Source organism: Ahaetulla prasina, chromosome 3, assembly GCF_028640845.1.
Source record: "Ahaetulla prasina isolate Xishuangbanna chromosome 3, ASM2864084v1, whole genome shotgun sequence".
NCBI classification, from domain to species: Eukaryota; Metazoa; Chordata; class Lepidosauria; order Squamata; family Colubridae; genus Ahaetulla; species Ahaetulla prasina.
This window is the reverse complement of record NC_080541.1, coordinates 51,338,543-51,361,442: the sequence shown is the minus strand read 5'-3', so window position 1 is coordinate 51,361,442 and position 22,900 is coordinate 51,338,543. Positions and strand designations below refer to the sequence as shown.

The 22,900-nt window shown below is 36.3% G+C and overlaps 1 protein-coding gene across 1 annotated transcript in view; it reads left to right on the top strand.

The window, feature by feature from the left end:
* The window catches only part of LOC131194955 (chloride channel protein C-like), a 90,216-nt gene that overhangs the window by 45,625 nt on the left and 21,691 nt on the right, over positions 1–22,900 (top strand). The window contains exons 12-13 of the mRNA XM_058176582.1: positions 3,662–3,828; positions 10,482–10,661. Of these exons, the coding sequence (XP_058032565.1) occupies positions 3,662–3,828; positions 10,482–10,661 (347 nt within the window). The remainder of the gene's footprint in view (positions 1–3,661; positions 3,829–10,481; positions 10,662–22,900) is intronic.

Genomic DNA, 22,900 nt, shown 5'->3' with positions numbered 1-22,900 from the left:
AATTTGGAGCTGCCAATTTTTAGAGCAAGCGGATAGATGATCAAGGTCGTTTTGAATGATAGAAATATTGTCTGTGGTGTTAAATAGTTTGACATCATCAGCAAAGAGAACACAATTACTTGAGATGTGGTCACAAAGATCATTAATGTATAGTATAAAGAGTGTTGGTCCAAGGACGCTGCCTTGAGGAACGCCACTCTTGACAGGAACAGGATTTGATAAAGCATTGCCAATTTTGACCACCTGTTGTCTGGTAGACAGAAAAGCAGATATCCATTTGTGGAGGGGTCCTGAGATGCCATAGGATGTTAGTTTTAGGAGAAGTTTATCGTGTACTACTGAGTCAAAAGCTTTGCAGAAGTCTATGTAGATTGCGTCTATTGATTTGCCTTGATCGAGATTTGAAGTCCATATGTTTTTGCAGTGGAGAAGTTGTAAGTTACATGATAATTTTTTCCTGAAACCAAATTGTTTGTTGGAGAGTAGGTTGTTAGTTTCTAAGTGTGAGGTAATGGATTGGTTGATGATAGATTCTATGACTTTGCAGGTGACGCAGCAAAGGGAGATCGGTCTGTAGTTTTCGACTAAGCTGGGGTCTCCTTTTTTGAAGATAGGGATGACTGTGGCTAGTGACCAAAGTTTGGGAAGAGAACTGGTAGTGAAAGCTTTATCAAAGATAATACTTAGGGGTTCTGCTATATTAATGGAAAGTTTTTTTAAGAAGTATGCACATAGTCCATCGGATCCAATAGAAAGCGATGGTTTTAAGTTGTGAAGAGCTTTTCCAACGTTGTCTTCTGTGAAATCTATTTGAGTTAAATCATCATAGTCATTGCTGGTTCGTTTGTGGAATGTCGGATATGTGTTATCGGAGTTAACAAAAACTGAGCCAAAGAAAATGTTGAAGAGGTTTGCTTTGACTGTTTCGTCATTGCATTCTTTGTTGTTAGAATCTTTTAGTGGTGGGATGGATCTTGAGTCTTTAAGTTTATTGTTGACAAAATTGTAAAAGGCACGATTGGAATTTGTGCACAGAAGGTTCTCTTCTTGCTTGGTGTGGTAATTTGTGCATTCAGTTTTTATTTGGTTGCATATGTTTCTGTAGCGGTTTTTGAAATTTGTAACATAGCCTTTTTTGTTTCTTTTCCAGAGGATTTTTTTGATTGAAGCTTTTTTATTGATATGGGTAGTTTGTTTTTCTTGGTCATGGTAGTCATTTGTGGTACATATAGTTTAATGACTCTATTGATTTCAAGTAGGAAGACTCTATAGTGGTCTTCAGTGGTTATGCAGGTTGCAAACAGATTTTGCCAGTCTAGAAATGAAAGATCGTTGTTTATGAGGTCGTAATTGGCTTTTTTGAAGTTGTAGTTGGAAGTACTGTTGTTATGACGATTTAAGTATGGACGTATATTGAGACGAAAATCAATCATGCAGCGGTCACTGTTGGAAAAAGGTTCTTTAATTTGTAGTCCGTAAATTGAGTTTGAATTGTTGCAGAAGATGAGGTCAAGGCAGTTGTTGAGTCTTGTATTGTTGGTTACAAGTTGTTCAAGACCTAGGTTTGTAACAGCGTTGTATAGTGTAGTATGGATTGGGTCAGTTGAACATTCATTAGTTGTCCAGTTAATGAGAGGTAGATTTAGGTCACCCAGGAAGATGAGAGGATATGGGCAAGAGGTAGCCCATGTTAGCATTGAGGTATTTGCATGGGTAATGTCATAGTCAGGGGCTCTGTAGCATAGTAAGAATCGAAGAGTAGTGTCAAGGGATAGGTCGCATACTACAGTTTCAGGAAGAGAGAGATTATGTGCTACTTGGATATTTTTTAGATTCAGTGACTTTTTGTAAAAGATAGCCACTCCACCACCTCTTCGGTTTTCACGATCTGATCGATAGACTTGATATTCTTTGTTTGAGATAATGGAGTCAGGAAGGGATGAGTTCAGCCATGTTTCACAAACAAAAATGATATCAAATGTGCCACTGTTTAATAAGAGGATAAATTCAGGTAATTTGTTGACTATGCTTCTTGCATTTATCAATTTGCATTTGAGATCTGAAGTGATTGGTGTTGAAGAGGTAAGGGGCGTGCATACCTAGTTTTGGATGTTAGTAGGTTGGGGGTTGTGTACAACAGATGGTTGTATAGATGGTTGGATGGTAGTTTGGTTGTTTGGTTGGATGGTTGTTTGGATGGCTGGTTGGGTGGATTGTTGGGTGGCTGTTTGGATGGCTGTTTGGATGGCTGATTGGATGGCTGCTTGGATGGCTGCTTGGATGGCTGTTTGGATGGCTGTTTGGATTGTTGGTTGGATGGCTGTTGGTTGAATGGCTGGTAAGATGGTTGGTTGAATGGGTGGTAGGGTGATGGGTACTTGATTGAATACTGGGATGGCTGGTTGATTGTTATGGGTGATGGGGGGTTTGGAGGTGATTTTTTGATTGTAGGTTTTATTTTTTATGCAATCAGCACGGTAGTCGATGTATAGGTTGGATTCACCGTTGTCTTGTCTTCTTTTAAGTTCTGTGCAAAGTTCACGAGAACGTATCCGTTGTAGAAAGGATAGATCAGGACATGATCTACGTTTACTGTAGGTAGGGTTGGATTTAGCAATTGAGTTTATAGTATAGATGAATTTGTGTTTACTGTCTTCGTTTATGCATGTGACTCTACAAAATCTTGGTGCTGTTGACCCATCGCTGTTTTTATATTCTGGTCCATCTCTGGAGACAGCAATTATTTCATTTGGGAAGATGGTTGATGAGTTATAATTTCCAATGATGTTGTGAATCTTATTAATATCTGGTTCGTTAGTGTTTTCAAGTTCAAATAATATTGCATTATTTATAATCTGAATAATCTGATAATCTGAAGCTGCTCTTCATTTTATAAAAGAATATTACACAAGAGAAATAATTATGTTTTTCTGCCCATGGATAAAACTGCAGTTTATGAGATAATGATTTTACCTGAGACAATAGCATGGGGAAAAAAATATCTCTTCATTTCTAATTATTGCTTTTTTGCCTTCCTGCCTTCTATCTTCTATTTACTATTAAGATGTTGAAACTTAGATGATATTGCTCACAGCTCTTTCCTTATGAAATCTATATTGGTTTAAGAGCTCCTATTTGATAGCAGCTGTTATTATCTCTGATAGTTGGTGATGCTACTGCCAATGAATTGATTCATGTACATTGAAATAATAAAGAGGGGAACCAGCCTTGTAGCTCTAATTGACTAATCTTAATACAAAGCTTGAAAAGTATCTATCACTTTTACAGGTAGAAACAAGTCATTGGAGACAGTATGTAGAGTGGTTGCTGGAGTTGAACTATTAAGTGATATCTTTCTACTTTGCCAGCCATGCTCAGTGCAGAGTGCATGCTTTTCAAGTGAAGGGTCAAAGGTACAATTTGCAGGTTTCTCTATAGAATTAAATAAAACAATACTTTGTCAGGTAGAAAATCATTAGAAAAGAAGTCTGGTGTAAAAAAATACTATGTGCCATATTCTATCTCCAGACAACATAGTTTATTTAATGGTAATAATTATTTAAAGACCGCAGTATAATTATAACTCAGTTTTAAAGGCTATTGATATCATTGATACATTTATTTTCTAGTAATATATTCTTTCTTTTCCCTCCACATTTAGGTAGAAATCACAAATGATGTACAATCCATGTTACTCATCATGCTGGCTGTCATGTTAGCAAAAATGGTTGGCGACTGGTTTAACATGTCTTTGTACAGTTCTTTACTGAAATTAAAAAGCATACCATATCTAGATGTTGAACCATTTGTCTACCAGAATAAAAACGGGTGAGTAGTTTTTCCCCCCATAAATTTTAAATGAAATCTGGGAAAGTGGTGGATCAAATCACCATACAATGGGCGGTGTTCCTCTTAGGATGGTGCTTCAGGGTGGGTCAGAAATCAAGAGCTGTAAGATATTGGAGGTTTTTCTTCTCCTGCAGTGGCTGATCTAGTGTTCTTTGCCATAGCCTCAAAGATATAACTATCTATGCCCACATCTTGCTGAAGCTACTTAATACCTCCATGCATATATAACTAAATGGGAGTCTCCAACCCAACCAGAATGCACACAGGGCCTACTGTTGGAAATACTTTTCACTGGGCCTCCCCTCAGCATACAATAGTATCATTCATTCAAACATACAATATTAAGAATTATTCCGACAGCATAATACTGCAAGCCATCTACCCCTACTTTTTCAAATCTAGATGGCAACAACTCTCTTTCCCACTACAGTTGGGGACAATCTGGCTGCTATTCCATCTCCCATTGGAGACATTTCTAGGTAAGCCTGTGGCAGAAGATTAGGGCCAAGATGATACATTGGGAGGAAAGGGGGGAATATGCCTCCAATCTCACTCTTGGTGCCCAATTTCAAGTGACTGCAAACTCATAGACCTTTTCTTATCTTCCATCAATGCCAATGTGCTCTAACAAACAGCAAGCTGTTTAAATTCATTTATTCAGTAGGTCTATTGCATGTCCCAATTTAAGACCATTCACTCAAGTTCTATGTTCAGGTCCCCTGTAACAAATTCCAATGGGTTGCAGCTGCCAGTTAGAAGGCTATAACTGAATGGCCAAGACTTTATTGGCCTTGAATAGTATCATGTCCTTCTATTCCCATGTTTTTTTGTAATCACATACCCATAATGGCTGCAGTGTTATAATTAAAAGTGACTTAGAATGTAATGAATGATGGCACTGTAACTTTTTTTGAGGAGGAATGGGAACATATATATTCTGTCTCTCTGCTCTTTTGTGGAATAGCTATATGTTGAACTGCTGTCTCTTTGTACTCTGAGATGAGAAAAAGGCAATGTATTCATCATGGTTTGTTTTCAGCCAACTTTGACTAATTCCCCAGATTGAAAGTCTCAAATGTTGAGTATGCTTTCTATTAATAAACAATGAATAAGAAAGACTGTTTTTCTTATTGCATAGTGTAGTTATTCACTTTTGTGTGCAAATATTTATTTCTGATCACATGGGCTTTTATGTTTTAGATTTTGGCTGATTGAGATGAATGTAAGTAAAAAGGGTGCTCTTTGACTTCTACTTATGTTGCATTTCTACTTATAAACTAGCAGGCTGGAATGCTCAGAGTTGCTAGGTGCCAGGAAGTGCTTTTTAATAAGGGCAAGATTTCTTGAACACATCCACAACTTGGCAGAACTTCTTGCTTTTATAAACCCCTGTACACTTCAAGAGAAAATATCTTAAATCTAGCACTTTAATGCGATAAGGTCAGTTAAAGACTTGAATAAGTCTGATGCTTAGTCTGTTCTAGTTTAACAGTACTTCTGTCAAAGCTTTCACTGGACGTTTCTGCCTGCCATACCACATAAAGCTGATGAGCTGATAAAGCTGAAACCAAGAATTCTGAGCATGCTGTACCATTGCACATTGTTTTAAATTAAAAACAGGATGGCATTATATTGAATAGTTGATTTTTATTGCACACTTGAGCTTTTCAAATTATATTTTTAATTGATGGAATTAGTGTATAGAAAAATTGTTTTGAAAAATTTTAAGTGGGAATCTGTCACCCTGAAGTTCTATGTAAATTATATCTGAAATAATTCCATTTTTTCTAGGGTGGCATGGGTATTTTTTCCCCAGTGAGTTTGAGAGAAGTGTGTAGATCTGAGGTATGAGGTTGTACATTTTGGCAATCTCATAAGATCAAAAATAAAAAATAAGACAAAATAAATGGCTGCCAGAATACCCATATTTTAGTTGTGATATAGTAAATAACTCTAACCCTAACCCTAACCCTATACCATCCTTCACATAATACATTAAGCCCTATATCCTCTTTTCTTCTGCCCGTGGGGTTTCATGTCTACTTTTTATCCAATCCAGTAATGTAGGACCAAGAATATTCTTTCTTAATACTTGAACAATACACCAGCAAAAGCTCAGCAGATACTGTAGCAAAAACTGCTATTCTGTATGGGTATTTGCATTGTGTTAAAACACTCCCTCCTACTGTACTGACTTTTAAGTTTCCTATTTCTGATAAGCTTCATGAAATAAAATCTCTTCCATATCCACGCACTTTGCAGAACAGAGCTCAAGAGAGCAACATATGGAGTTCATATATTTTGTTTCAGGCTTATGGAGTGCTTATGTATCCTCTGTTCTTTTTTGGGCTATTATAGATAATGTGCAGAGAGCAAGTCACTTCCTGCTGAGAGAGAAAAACAGAGGTTGAATAGTTTCTATGTGCCAGAAAGAAGGTTCATTGATCTCAGATGAAGTAGTTTGCAGGTGGTAGACACAGTGAATCTAGTTATTGGATGGGACACTCTACTAATTAGTTAAGGGTGTTCTAATATCTAGTCACCAGCTGGCAGACAAAAGAAATTACTGAGGTTTTCTGCTTAAAAGCAACCAGATCATCCCACTGTGATGAGGCAGACACTGATGCAGCTGGCTTATACAACAACAGGTCTATTTATAAACGCAAAGATTTGTTGTATTTTAGGAATAATAACAATGTGATTCCTTTTCTTTCTCTTTTCTGTCTGATCTTTAATATTAGCAGTCAGAATCCTATTCTGTATCTACTGGCATAATGGGAAAACTGGAGAGGTTCAGATAATACCATTTCCTGGGGACCTAGATTGTGGAATGACCTCCCAAGTGCTAAGCTTGGTTTCCAAAATATACTTAAAGCCTCTTCATTTAACCTCTGATCACGACTGTTTAGTTGCTATATTTTAATTGCTTATGAATAATTGAGATAGCTTTTATATTTGTTATGGTGCTTTAACATGTGTTTGATTAAATCATGTCACATTTTTCTAGTTTCTGGTTGATTGTTGGAGCCTTTCTTAATTCATTATTTACAATGTCACTAGACATGTCTGTCTTGCCCAGTTATGATTTATTCAGCCTTATTCCGGGTGAATTTATGGAAATTATGCAACATTCTGGATGAATGGGATCCAGGGAAAAATAATTCTGTTAGGGAGCATGATTGGATGGGTGAGAACAGGATAAGAGAATATATTAGTTAATGAGCTGAAAAGAAGTTATTGGGCATCCAGGAATGAATGAAAATGGTAATTATTTGGTGACTATCTGCTACACATTCAGTTCTGAATGTGTTTTAACCATAAATTTCTTCAAATGTTTGAAAAATAGAATTGCAAAAAATAAAAATTATTGTAATTTAATTTGGAGGAAGCGTATGACAAAGTGAATAGACCTAACTTGTGGATTATTTTGTGCCAATATTGAGTTTAATGTTGGTTGGTTAATCTAAGAGGAATATTTAATAGAAGTGAAGCATGTATATAAAATATATAAAATATTTAATGACTGACTCAACCGTGAGCAGAGATTAGTAAATCTGTGATGTCCCTTTAATTATAAAATATATATTTATGAATAAATCTATATGAAGTTAAACACTTAATGGTTTGGGATATGAATATATGTGTACCTTTTGTGATGATGTTGTGTTGTTGACTGAGGAGCAAAATTATTTTCGGTAAATAATAGCTAGATTGCACGATGTAATGAAAAGTATGAATCTAAATATTATTAAATCCAACATTCAATGCTTTATAGATAAAAATAAAATAACATTTCGTTGACAGTGGAGGCATATTAGCTTCAGACATGAATATTCATTCAGTCATGATGATGCCATATGGTTGGCAGAGAAATGCTAGAAACATTACAGAAATGAAAACTTCCAGCCTCCTACCGATGAAATGATAGCTTCAGAAAATGGTTGGAAATCAGAACATCCTATTTTTACAGCTATAATTTAATACTGTACACATTATTAAGATAATATTAAATATAACAACTGATAATGAGCCATGGTGGCGCAGTGGTTAGAGTGCAGTACTACAAGCTACTTCCGCTGACTGCCAGTTGCCTGTAATTTGGCAGTTCACATCTCACCAGGCTCAAGATTGACTCAGCCTTCCATCCTTCCAAGGTGGGTAAAATGAGGACCCAAATTGTTGGGGCCAATATACTGACTCTGTAAACTGCTTAGAGAGGGCTGTAGAGCACTGTAAAGCTGTATATAAATCTAACTGCTATTGCTATAATAGAATTCACAGTAGTAATGTGGCTTTCTTACTATCAAAATTGCTTTTAGCACAAAGAAAGATTAAAAAGAGGGAAGCAAAATGGTTTTACTGGATTTTTGCAAAATTCTTTGCTAGCTTATTTTATAAAATTCAATAGAAATGCCCACAGATGGATTCAAGTAAGATATATGCCTTCAAAAAACCCTCAAAATTATTTTGTTCTGGTTGCATTTGTGACTTGCATTCTCCTCAGAATACATATAGAATGTTATGTCCCATCTGTTCTACTGCTGGTTGAAAAACAGCTAACTTTTAAAATCTTCTGTGGAGGAACAAGAGGCACAGGTATTAAATTAACTGAAATATATTTCAAATTTAAGTTCTCACTGCTTATGTAACTGAACAATCAATTCACCTTTCTTTTTATATAACCTGAGATAATTATCACCTGAACCTTTCCCTCATTTTGAAAGGAAAAAAAAATCAGATATAAAGGGGAACTGAGTCTTTCCTAGTTTTTTATTTACTTATTAAAAAATAAGTAAATAAAATAAATATAAACATTCAACAATGTAAAGAATCAAAATGTGAATATGAAACCTTATAAGTAGGGGCATTAATTACTTTTTTCCAACCAAAACTAGATGCACTGAATAACTGCAAAAAAGTCATAAATGGTAAACAACCAATAAGATTTAGTCATGGATCCAGTTAATAATAACAGGCAAACCCTACAGTATTGTATATAATTCAGAATCCAAACATTGCTGAGCTAACCAAATGAAACTGGCAATTACCATGAAAATTAAGCCATCTTCAAAATAAACTCATGAAATATATTTATATAAGGTTTAATAGTTACTCAGCATAATAAAAAATGGTTTACAAGAAAGTAAACTAAAATCCAATGTTGTTCTGATGAAAATCTCTAGCTAAATAACAGATAAACATTCCCACCAAAATGAAGTGAATATCTTGAGTTAGAACACAAACTATGGTAAAACTTATGAATGAATAAAACTGTCTGTTCTTTTGCACTGATCCTTATGGCTATGTATTTTATTAAAAAAAGTTATTCCAGAGGAATGTTCTCATAGGTTTATAGCAGGGTTACATATATGGGCTGCAAGCATCTGGATATCCATGAGATGGCAGCAAAACGATATAGAAAATTCTGATGTATTACTTTGAAGCCAGGATCCTTGTACCTAGTTATGATAATTCTAGTTTAAGATATTTCATTATAGATCAGGTCTGGACAAAATATTTCTTTCTTTAAAATAAAAAATACAGAATAGAGAATACAGAATAACAGAGTTGTAAGGGACTGTAAAAGTCTTCTAATCCAATCCCCTGCTCAGGCAGGAAACCCTATAATATTTCAGATAAATGGTTGTCCAATCTTTTCTTAAAAACATCCACTTCTGGAGGCAAGTTGTTCCACTGGTTAATTGTTCTAACTCCTCCTTAGCTCTAGTTTGCTTCTCTAGTTTACATCCATTGCTTTTTTGTCCTGCCTTCAGGTGCTTTGGAGAATAGCTTGACTCCCACTTCTTTGTGGCAACCCCTTAGATATTGAAACACTGCTATCATGTCACCCCTAATCTTTCTTTTCATTTAACTAGACATACCCAATTCCATACGCAAATATCTTAATTGTGACTTAATTGCCTTGCTACATTGTAGCAATTGACTCCCTTCTAGGGCCAACAGATTTTATCTCAAATTTTATATCTTCTTAGTCCATGAAAATTCTATGAAAATTGTGGGATGATCAGATTTTATTATGTTGTTAAAATATTCTAAATAAAACCAACACGGCACAAAGGTTCTCTTGTTATTCATTGTGTAAGCAGTTGTTCATGGTTTTTAAGATTACCAATCATTCTCATAGGTTACTGACATAAGTAGGATATTTAACAGGACAATTGGTCTCACCCATACTTAATCATTATTCTATTATTATAAAATTAAGATTTATTTATCTTTTTGTCATACTTTTCTTCACTCCAAGAACATTTTGTTAACAAAATGTGATTTTCTAAGCATTTCATTTTCAGTTAGGATGTTAAAACAAAAAGCTAAAAAAAAAAATTGATGAAAGGTGCTTGTCCTCTAGTAAAAAAACATGGCTTGCATCTGGTTGAATTTATCCTGGATTTTACTCATAGGCTCATAAGTAGTGATCAAGCAAAAAGGCTATGCTTGATCACTACTTTATTGGGTAATTATGCTTTAAACAAAATATTCATAAATAAACCTAATTTTAACTTGAAGTACTTCACTAGCACAGTATAAAACCATCATATGCTAAAATGGTATTGCATGCCTAATTTCTTGTTTACTAAATAAATTATGCCTGTCTGCTTTGTATTTTTCAGGTTAAATCTGGAATTGTTTGCTGCCAAAGATGTCATGAAGCTTCATGTCAAAGTCCTCAATTTAAAGGAAAACATTGCTTTCTTGGCTCAGGTCCTTGCCAGCACCAGCCATAGTGGATTCCCAGTGGTTTACAAATCTAAACCAGACCAGTCCAAGGTGTTTCTGGGAACAATTACAAGGTAAGACACTGCATTCCTCCTTAGAGTAGCCTCTCGGGTCAGTATTTAGAATTTAACACAGTATATTATGAGTAGATGCCTTGCAATCTACAATTGTTTGCTCTCGAAACAACAGTGTATATAGCTTTATCCAGTATTGGACACATAGGGTTCTTTATGGGTTACTCTGAATTACTGTGCAATATGACATTAGAAACAGAATAAAATCTTAGGGACTTGAAGGCATTCCAGAAAAAGACACAGAAACATTTCTGTAGTCAAACTTCTCATACAACTGAAGTATAACTGGAAGGAGGGGAAATAGGTAGCCTCTTATTTTTATCCAAGTCCTTTTTAAAAAAGATAAAGTATATCAAGATTCAAACAGCAAAGGAAAGACCTAATACTTAGGATGGCTTGCTCCGGTATGGCTCCAGGAATTAAACAGATATATTTTAAGGCAGTGGTGAAATTCAAATTTTTTTACTACTGGTTCTGTAGGCATGGCTTGGTAGGTGTGGTGTTGCTTGGTGGGCGTGCCTTGGTGGGCATGGCAGGGGAAGGATACTACAAAATCTCCATTCCCACCCCAGTCTGGGACTAGCCAGAGGTGGTATTTGCCGGTTCTTTGAACTACTCAAAATTTCCGCTATTGGTTTTCCAGAATCTGTCAGAACCTGCTGGATTTCACCCCTCCTTTAAGGAAGAAAAATGGCAATACTTGTGGATTTCGTTGTAGGGAAGGATCACAAAAAAGTCTTTGTGCTATAGTTGATTTTCATTGTTTATCAGTGGTGGTGACATTAAAAAAAAAAAGACACATGCCTGATGATGTCATTAAACAAATTCCACCATTACATAGTTGTGCCTGATGATCCAATTTATCAGTCAAGTACATAAATTATGGAAATTGATGACAGATATTTTTATTATCACCTCCTCCCCAATGCTCATGCTTAATAGGAATTCATATCAAAACTGATAATTTTAGGGCACTTCTACATAAGCAGCTTTCTTATTAGGAGTCTACTGATTTCACAGTGAAATCGCATGCATACCTTGAAGAGGGTGGGTAGATGAATTATAGTCATCAAAGATAACTACATGTGGGATATCTACTCCTGCAGAGAATCAAACAGCCAAATTAGCTGTATTTCCTTGCCAGAAAATTAGTATTGACTTGACTCACCCAATTGCAACTTGTTGACCTGCAAAGTATTTAAGTGTCTTAGCATCTTACTTTCATGCCCAAAATATCCATCTTTCCTCTGGGGGGAAAAAAGTAACTTTACATAATCTTGCATTTACAATTACAGCTCCTGTTTTGTATCTGAAGCCTTGACTAGCTCCAGCCCATTTCTGATCTGGGGTTATTGTAATTGGGAGATGTGCTGTAATCTTGTCTACTGAAAATCATTTAGAAATGTATCCTAGCATCCTGATTTTGCCTGCCTCCTCTAGTAGAAATACAAAATAGTTATAACACTTTTGATTCAGGTCACCTTTAAACCAATCAGGGATCTGGGATTTTGTCTCTCCTCCCTCCCCCAACGGAGTATTTGATGTTGACAGAACAATGCTGGTACTATGATTGTTCTATGGATAGAAGTTAATTTAAGAACTACTGGTAAACACTACAATTGCTTGCATAGGAGTAGGAATGTAAAATAATTTAACATTTTTAGGCATTGTTGTTGTTTGTCCCCAGCACATCCATGGCAGGATTAAGTTAAGTAAGATGAAGCATATATTAAACATAGTCGGATGAAACTCAAGCTAAATCCCCAGGGGAAAAAATTAATTACCCTTCTGAAAATGTATGAAATCATAGCCACATCATGGGTTTTCTTCTTCCCTTCTTCCCCTTTAAAAATAAAAATGCTTTATTATTTATTTATTTATTTATTTATTTATTTATTTATTTATTTATTTATTTATTTATTTATTTATTTATTTGTAAAATACAACAATATATATAAGTATAAGCATGAAATAACCATACGAATTTGATACAATCAAAGGGAACACTAGGACAGGAATGATAGGCTGGTGCTCTTATGCACGCCCCTTACAGACCTCTTAGGAATGGGGTGAGGTCAACAGTAGATAGTCTTTGGTTAAAGCTTTGGGGATTTTGGGAAGAGACCACAGAGTCAGGTGGTGCATTCCAGGCATTAACAACTCTGTTACTGAAGTCATATTTTCTACAATCAAGATTGGAGCGGTTCACTTTAAGTTTAAATCTATTGTGTTCACTTTAAGTTTAAAACTATTATTTATTTATTAAAGGTTCACTTTAAGTTTAATAATAACAACAACAACAGCAACAACAGCAACAACAACAACAACAGAGTTGGAAGGGACCTTGGAGGCCTTCTAGTCCAACCCCCTGCCCAGGCAGGAAAACCCTACACCATCTCAGACAGATGGTTATTCAACATTTTCTTAAAAATTTCCAGTGTTGGAGCATTCACAACTTCTGCAGGCAAGTCGTTCCACTTATTAATTGTTCTAACTGTCTGGCAATTTCTCCTTAATTCTAAGTTGCTTCTTTCCTTGATCAATTTCCACCCATTGCTTCTTGTTCTATCCTCAGGTGCTTTGGAGAACAGCCTGACTCCCTCTTCTTTGTGGCAGCCCCTGAGATATTGGAACACTGCTATCATGTCTCCCCTAGTCCTTCTTTTTATTAAACTAGACATACCCAGTTCCTGCAACCGTTCTTCATATGTTTTAGCCTCCAGTCCCCTAATCATCTTTGTTGCTCTTCTCTGCACTCTTTCTAGAGTCTCAACATCTTTTTTACATCGCGGTGACCAAAACTGAATGCAGTATTCCAAGTGTGGCCTTACCAAGGCATTATAAAGTGGCACTAACACTTCACATGATCTTGATTCTATCCCTCTGTTTATGCAGCCCAGAACTGTGCTGGCTTTTTTAGCAGCACACTGCTGGCTCATATTTGCACATCTGCACACTGCTGGCTCATATCTAAATGATTGTCCACTAGGACTCCAAGATCCCTCTCACAGGTACTACTATTGAGCAAGGTACCACATATACGATACCTGTGCATTTTGTTTTTTTGGCCTAAATGTAGAACCTTACTTTTTTCACTGTTGAATTTCATTTTGTTCGATAGCGCCCAATGTTCAAGTCTGTCAAGATCCTTCTGTAACTTGAGCCTATCTTCTGGAGTGTTGGCTATTCCTGCCAGCTTGGTGTCATCTGCAAATTTGATGAGTTCCCCATCTATCCCCTCGTCCAAGTCATTGATGAAGCTGTTGAAGAGTACTGGGCCTAAAACAGAGCCTTGGGGTACTCCACTGCATACTTCCCTCCATGTGGATGTAGTTCCATTGAGGACTACACGTTGAGTGTGGTTGGTCAGCCAGTTACGAATCCATCTGGTAGTGGTGCTGTCTAACCCACATTTTTCTACTTTATCTAGTTATGGTCTACTTTATCAAATGCTTTACTGAAGTCCAAGTAAATTATATCGACAGCATTCCTCTGGTCTACTAATTTTGTCACTTTGTCAAAGAATGCAACAAGATTAGTCTGGCATGATCTGTTTTTGGCAAACCCATGTTGGCTTTTAGTTATTACTTCGTTTGCTTCTAGGTGTTCGGTGATTCGTTGCTTGATTATCTTTTCCAGAATCTTCCCCGGTATTGAGGTTAGGCTGATAGGTCTGTAGTTTCCTGGATCTGTTTTTTTTCCTTTTTTGAAGATGGGAACTACATCAGCTCTTTTCCAGTCCTCTGGCAGCTCCCCTGTGCTCCAGGATCTTTGAAAGATATAGTTCAGTGGTTCTGAGATCACATCTGCCAGTTCCTTCAGAACCTTGGGGTGTAATCCATCCGGTCCTGGTGATTTGAACTCGTCTAGGGTAGACAGGTGTTCACTTACCATTTTCTTCCCTATTTTAACTTGTGTTTCTAATCTGTTTTTTGTGGTGCTGTTTTTGATAGGTTGGATTGTTTTTTCCTTTTGTGTAAAGACAGATGCACAATATGAGTTAAGTAGATCTGCTTTCTCCCTGTTGCTTGTCATCTTCTTGCCACTTTCTCCCAGCAATGGGCCAATTGTTTCCTTGAATTTTTTCTTGTTTTTAACATGTTGGAAGAAGCTTTTAAATCTATTGTGTGCTCGTGTATTGTTGTGGTTGAAGCTGAAGTAGTCTTCGACAGGAAGGACATTGTAGCAGATGATTTTTTATTTTATTTATTTATTTATTTTGTCACACGTTATATATAAGCATAAGCATGAAATAATTATACAATATATCATATATATGAGTATGAGTATGTAATAACTATATTAATTGGCTATAATGAAAGGAAACAAGAGGACAGGAATGATAGGCTCTTATTTGTGCTCTTATGCACTCCCCTTATAGTCCTCTTAGGAATGGAGTGAGGTCAATGGTAGACAGTTTTTGGTTAAAGCTTTTTGGATTTTGAGAAGAGACCACAGAGTCAGGCAGTGTGTTCCAAGCATTAACAACTCTGTTACAAAAGTCATATTTTCTGCAATCAAGATTGGAGCGGTTCACTTTAAGTTTAAATCTATTGTGTGCTCGTGTATTGTTGTGGTTGAAGCTTTGGGGATTTTGGGAAGAGACCACAGAGTCAGGTAGTGTATTCCAAGCATTAAAAACTCTGTTACTGAAGTCATATTTTCTGCAATCAAGATTGGAGCGGTTCACTTTAAGTTTAAATCTATTGTGTGCTCATGTATTGTTGCAATTGGAGCTGAAGTAGTCTTGACAGGAAGGACATTGTAATAGATGATTCTGTGAGTTTTACTCAGGTCATGCCGAAGGTTTTACATCAAAGCTCCCAAAAATGTGTCCCAGAGCTTCCTTTAACCCACTAGTGTAGGTGGGTCCAGACATTTTAGCCCTTCCCATTTGTATTTTTTAATTCCTTAAAACATTACTCACTTTTAGACATACATGATCTATCATGCTCCTTAGGCCAATGAAGTTGCATATACTTTCTTTTTTTAAAAAAAATAATTTTTATTAAACACTATTCAAAAATAAAAAAAAAATATTTAAACAATAATTTCTTTCCAACAATTTCACAATGGTTAAGCATTTCTTACTTGTCCATTTTTTCTCCCTTATTTCAATGTATCCTTTATACATAAAATTTACATGCTCAGACTTGTACAGGTACTTCTTCAGATGTGACAGATCAAATTATCATGCATGGTCCTTTAGGATAGGGCAACTTTAAGACTTGTGGACTTCAACTCCCAGAATTCTGGAAGTTGAAGTCCACAAGTCTTAAAGTTGCTAAGGTTGGAGACCCCTCCTTTAGGAAGTTGAGGGTAGCAGCTTCTGAGGAAAGTTTTGCATTGCTATAGATGTATGGGGACTATGGGCTATCCCGAAGCAGAGCAGTGAATTTATGTGGCCATAAATCTGTGACAGAGGAAATGTACCTTTTAAAACAGAAAGTAAATGGATTGGAATGGATTGGAATTATACTGATCCATAGTATTGGGGAATACAAATGTTTAAAACAATTAGATATTAGTACAATTAGATATGTCTTTCATATTCCAACTTGAAGGTGGTGGGGAAAAAACATCAAATTATTCATATCATTTGAATGTTTTAAGCAAATACAAAATTATTTATTAAAGGTTCACTTTAAGTTTAAATCTATTGTGTGCTCGTGTATTGTTGCAATTGAAGCTGAAGTAGTCTTGACAGGAAGGACATTGTAATAGATGATTCTGTGAGTTTTACTCAGGTCATGCCGAAGGTTTTACATCAAAGCTCCCAAAAATGTGTCCCAGAGCTTCCTTTAACCCACTAGTGTAGGTGGGTCCAGACATTTTAGCCCTTCCCATTTGTATTTTTTAATTCCTTAAAACATTACTCACTTTTAGACATACACATGATCTATCATGCTCCTTAGGCCAATGAAGTTGCATATACTTTCTTTTTTTAAAAAAAATAATTTTTATTAAACACTTTTCAAAAAAAAAAAAATTTAAACAATAATTTCTTTCCAACAATTTCACAATGGTTAAGCATTTCTTACTTGTCCATTTTTTCTCCCTTATTTCAATGTATCCTTTATACATAAAATTTACATGCTCAGACTTGTACAGGTACTTCTTCAGATGTGACAGATCAAATTATCATGCATGGTCCTTTAGGATAGGGGTTTCCAACCTTGGCAACTTTAAGACTTGTGGACTTCAACTCCCAGAATTCTGGAAGTTGAAGTCCACAAGTCTTAAAGTTGCTAAGGTTGGAGACCCCTCCTTTAGGAAGTTGAGGGTAGCAGCTTCTGAGGAAAGTTTTGCATTGCTATAGATGTATGGGGACTATGGGCTATCCCGAAGCAGAGCAGTGAATTTATGTGGCCATAAATCTGTGACAGAGGAAATGTACCTTTTAAAACAGAAAGTAAATGGATTGGAATGGATTGGAATGGATTGGAATGGATTGGAATGGATTGGAATTATACTGATCCATAGTATTGGGGAATACAAATGTTTAAAACAATTAGATATTAGTACAATTAGATATTAGTACAATTAGATATGTCTTTCATATTCCAACTTGAAGGTGGTGGGGAAAAAACATCAAATTATTCATATCATTTGAATGTTTTAAGCAAATACAAAATTATTTATTAAATTTAGAACTATTTGATTTCAATTCAAGCTATCAAATTTTTATCTACACATTATATATAAGCATAAGCATGAAATAATTATACAATATATCATATATATGAGTATGAGTATGTAATAACTATATTAATTGGCTATAATGAAAGGAAACAAGAGGACAGGAATGATAGGCTCTTATTTGTGCTCTTATGCACGCCCCTTACAGACCTCTTAGAAATGGGGTGAGGTCAAAGGTAGATAGTTTTTGGTTGAAGCTTTGGGGATTTGGGGAAGAGACCACAGAGTCAGGTAGTGTATTCCAAGCATTAAAAACTCTGTTACTGAAGTCATATTTTCTGCAATCAAGATTGGAGCGGTTCACTTTAAGTTTAAATCTATTGTGTGCTCGTGTATTGTTGCAATTGAAGCTGAAGTAGTCTTCGACAGGAAGGACATTGTAATAGATGATTCTGTGAGTTTTACTCAGGTCATGCTGAAGGTTTTACATCAAAGCTCCCAAAAATGTGTCCCAGAGCTTCCTTTAACCCACTAGTGTAGGTGGGTCCAGACATTTTAGCCCTTCCCATTTGTATTTTTTAATTCCTTAAAACATTACTCACTTTTAGACATACACATGATCTATCATGCTCCTTAGGCCAATGAAGTTGCATATACTTTCTTTTTTTAAAAAAAATAATTTTTATTAAACACTATTCAAAAATAAAAAAAAAATATTTAAACAATAATTTCTTTCCAACAATTTCACAATGGTTAAGCATTTCTTACTTGTCCATTTTTTCTCCCTTATTTCAATGTATCCTTTATACATAAAATTTACATGCTCAGACTTGTACAGGTACTTCTTCAGATGTGACAGATCAAATTATCATGCATGGTCCTTTAGGATAGGGGTTTCCAACCTTGGCAACTTTAAGACTTGTGGACTTCGTTGTAGGAAGGATCACAAAAAGTCTTTGTGCTATAGTTGATTTTCATTGTTTATCAGTGGTGGTGACATTAAAAAAAAAGAAGACACATGCCTGATGATGTCATTAAACAAATTCCACCATTACATAGTTGTGCCTGATGATCCAATTTATCAGTCAAGTACATAAATTATGGAAATTGATGACAGATATTTTTATTATCACCTCCTCCCCAATGCTCATGCTTAATAGGAATTCATATCAAAACTGGTATATTTAAGGCACTTCTACATAAGCAGCTTTCTTATTAGAGTCTACTGATTTCACAGTGAAATCGCATGCATACCTTGAAGAGGGTGGGTAGATGAATTATAGTCATCAAAGATAACTACATGTGGGATATCTACTCCTGCAGAGAATCAAACAGCCAAATTAGCTGTATTTCCTTGCCAGAAAATTAGTATTGACTTGACTCACCCAATTGCAACTTGTTGACCTGCAAAGTATTTAAGTGTCTTAGCATCTTACTTTCATGCCCAAAATATCCATCTTTCCTCTGGGGGGAAAAAAGTAACTTTACATAATCTTGCATTTACAATTACAGCTCCTGTTTTGTATCTGAAGCCTTGACTAGCTCCAGCCCATTTCTGATCTGGGGTTATTGTAATTGGGAGATGTGCTGTAATCTTGTCTACTGAAAATCATTTAGAAATGTATCCTAGCATCCTGATTTTGCCTGCCTCCTCTAGTAGAAATACAAAATAGTTATAACACTTTTGATTCAGGTCACCTTTAAACCAATCAGGGATCTGGGATTTTGTCTCTCCTCCCTCCCCCAACGGAGTATTTGATGTTGACAGAACAATGCTGGTACTATGATTGTTCTATGGATAGAAGTTAATTTAAGAACTACTGGTAAACACTACAATTGCTTGCATAGGAGTAGGAATGTAAAATAATTTAACATTTTTAGGCATTGTTGTTGTTTGTCCCCAGCACATCCATGGCAGGATTAAGTTAAGTAAGATGAAGCATATATTAAACATAGTCGGATGAAACTCAAGCTAAATCCCCAGGGGAAAAAATTAATTACCCTTCTGAAAATGTATGAAGTCATCATAGCCACATCATGGGTTTTCTTCTTCCCTTCTTCCCCTTTAAAAATAAAAATGCTTTATTATTTATTTATTTATTTATTTATTTATTTATTTATTTATTTATTTATTTATTTATTTATTTATTTATTTATTTGTAAAATACAACAATATATATATGTATAAGCATGAAATAACCATACGAATTTGATACAATCAAAGGGAACACTAGGACAGGAATGATAGGCTGGTGCTCTTATGCACGCCCCTTACAGACCTCTTAGGAATGGGGTGAGGTCAACAGTAGATAGTCTTTGGTTAAAGCTTTGGGGATTTTGGGAAGAGACCACAGAGTCAGGTGGTACATTCCAGGCATTAACAACTCTGTTACTGAAGTCATATTTTCTACAATCAAGATTGGAGCGGTTCACTTTAAGTTTAAATCTATTGTGTTCACTTTAAGTTTAAAACTATTATTTATTTATTAAAGGTTCACTTTAAGTTTAATAATAACAACAACAACAGCAACAACAACAACAGAGTTGGAAGGGACCTTGGAGGCCTTCTAGTCCAACCCCCTGCCCAGGCAGGAAAACCCTACACCATCTCAGACAGATGGTTATTCAACATTTTCTTAAAAATTTCCAGTGTTGAAGCATTCACAACTTCTGCAGGCAAGTCGTTCCACTTATTAATTGTTCTAACTGTCTGGAAATTTCTCCTTAATTCTAAGTTGCTTCTTTCCTTGATCAATTTCCACCCATTGCTTCTTGTTCTATCCTCAGGTGCTTTGGAGAACAGCCTGACTCCCTCTTCTTTGTGGCAGCCCCTGAGATATTGGAACACTGCTATCATGTCTCCCCTAGTCCTTCTTTTTATTAAACTAGGTATACCAAGTTCCTGCAACCGTTCTTCATATGTTTTAGCCTCCAGTCCCCTAATCATCTTTGTTGCTCTTCTCTGCACTCTTTCTAGAGTCTCAACATCTTTTTTACATCGCGGTGACCAAAACTGAATGCAGTATTCCAAGTGTGGCCTTACCAAGGCATTATAAAGTGGCACTAACACTTCACGTGATCTTGATTCTATCCCTCTGTTTATGCAGCCCAGAACTGTGTTGGCTTTTTTAGCAGCACACTGCTGGCTCATATTTGCACATCTGCACACTGCTGGCTCATATCTAAATGATTGTCCACTAGGACTCCAAGATCCCTCTCACAGGTACTACTATTGAGCAAGGTACCACATATACGGTACCTGTGCATTTTGTTTTTTTGGCCTAAATGTAGAACCTTACTTTTTTCACTGTTGAATTTCATTTTGTTCGATAGCACCCAATGTTCAAGTCTGTCAAGATCCTTCTGTAACTTGAGCCTATCTTCTGGAGTGTTGGCTATTCCTGCCAGCTTGGTGTCATCTGCAAATTTGATGAGTTCCCCATCTATCCCCTCGTCCAAGTCATTGATGAAGCTGTTGAAGAGTACTGGGCCTAAAACAGAGCCTTGGGGTACTCCACTGCATACTTCCCTCCATGTGGATGTAGTTCCATTGAGGACTACACGTTGCGTGTGGTTGGTCAGCCAGTTACGAATCCATCTGGTAGTGGTGCTGTCTAACCCACATTTTTCTACTTTATCTAGTTATGGTCTACTTTATCAAATGCTTTACTGAAGTCCAAGTAAATTATATCGACAGCATTCCTCTGGTCTACTAATTTTGTCACTTTGTCAAAGAATGCAACAAGATTAGTCTGGCATGATCTGTTTTTGGCAAACCCATGTTGGCTTTTAGTTATTACTTCGTTTGCTTCTAGGTGTTCGGTGATTCGTTGCTTGATTATCTTTTCCAGAATCTTCCCCGGTATTGAGGTTAGGCTGATAGGTCTGTAGTTTCCTGGATCTGTTTTTTTTTCCTTTTTTGAAGATGGGAACTACATCAGCTCTTTTCCAGTCCTCTGGCAGCTCCCCTGTGCTCCAGGATCTTTGAAAGATATAGTTCAGTGGTTCACATCTGCCAGTTCCTTCAGAACCTTGGGGTGTAATCCATCCGGTCCTGGTGATTTGAACTCGTCTAGAGTAGACAGGTGTTCACTTACCATTTTCTTTCCTATTTTAACTTGTGTTTCTAATCTGTTTTTTGTGGTGCTGTTTTTGATAGGTTGGATTGTTTTTTCCTTTTGTGTAAAGACAGATGCACAATATGAGTTAAGTAGATCTGCTTTCTCCCTGTTGCTTGTCATCTTCTTGCCACTTTCTCCCAGCAATGGGCCAATTGTTTCCTTGAATTTTTTCTTGTTTTTAACATGTTGGAAGAAGCTTTTAAATCTATTGTGTGCTCGTGTATTGTTGTGGTTGAAGCTGAAGTAGTCTTCGACAGGAAGGACATTGTAGCAGATGATTTTTTATTTTATTTATTTATTTATTTTGTCACACATTATATATAAGCATAAGCATGAAATAATTATACAATATATCATATATATGAGTATGAGTATGTAATAACTATATTAATTGGCTATAATGAAAGGAAACAAGAGGACAGGAATGATAGGCACATTTGTGCTCTTATGCACGCCCTTACAGACCTCTTAGAAATGGGGTGAGGTCAAAGGTAGATAGTTTTTGGTTGAAGCTTTGGGGATTTTGGGAAGAGACCACAGAGTCAGGTAGTGTATTCCAAGCATTAAAAACTCTGTTACTGAAGTCATATTTTCTGCAATCAAGATTGGAGCGGTTCACTTTAAGTTTAAATCTATTGTGTTCACTTTAAGTTTAAAACTATTATTTATTTATTAAAGGTTCACTTTAAGTTTAATAATAACAACAACAACAGCAACAACAGCAACAACAACAACAACAGTTGGAAGGGACCTTGGAGGCCTTCTAGTCCAACCCCTGCCCAGGCAGGAAACCCTACACCATCTCAGACAGATGATTATCCAACATTTTCTTAAAATTTCCAGTGTTGGAGCATTCACAACTTCTGCAGGCAAGTCGTTCCACTTATTAATTGTTCTAACTGTCAGGAAATTTCTCCTTAGTTCTAAGTTGCTTCTTTCCTTGATCAGTTTCCACCCATTGCTTCTTGTTCTACCCTCAGGTGCTTTGGAGAACAGCCTGACTCTCTTCTTTGTGGCAGCCCCTGAGATATTGGAACACTGCTATCATGTCTCCCTAGTCCTTCTTTTTATTAAACTAGACATACCCAGTTCCTGCAACCGTTCTTCATATGTTTTAGCCTCCAGTCCCCTAATCATCTTTGTTGCTCTTCTCTGCACTCTTTCTAGTGTCTCAGCATCTTTTTTACATCGCGGTGACCAAAACCTGAATGCCATATTCCAAGTGTGGCCTTACCAAGGCATTATAAAGTGGCACTAACACTTCACATGATCTTGATTCTATCCCTCTGTTTATGCAGCCCAGAACTGTGTCGGCTTTTTTAGCAGCACACTGCTGGCTCATATTTGCACATCTGCACACTGCTGGCTCATATCTAAATGGTTATCCACTAGGACTCCAAGATCCCTCTCACAGGTACTACTATTGAGCAAGGTACCACATATACGATACCTGTGCATTTTGTTTTTGGCCTAAATGTA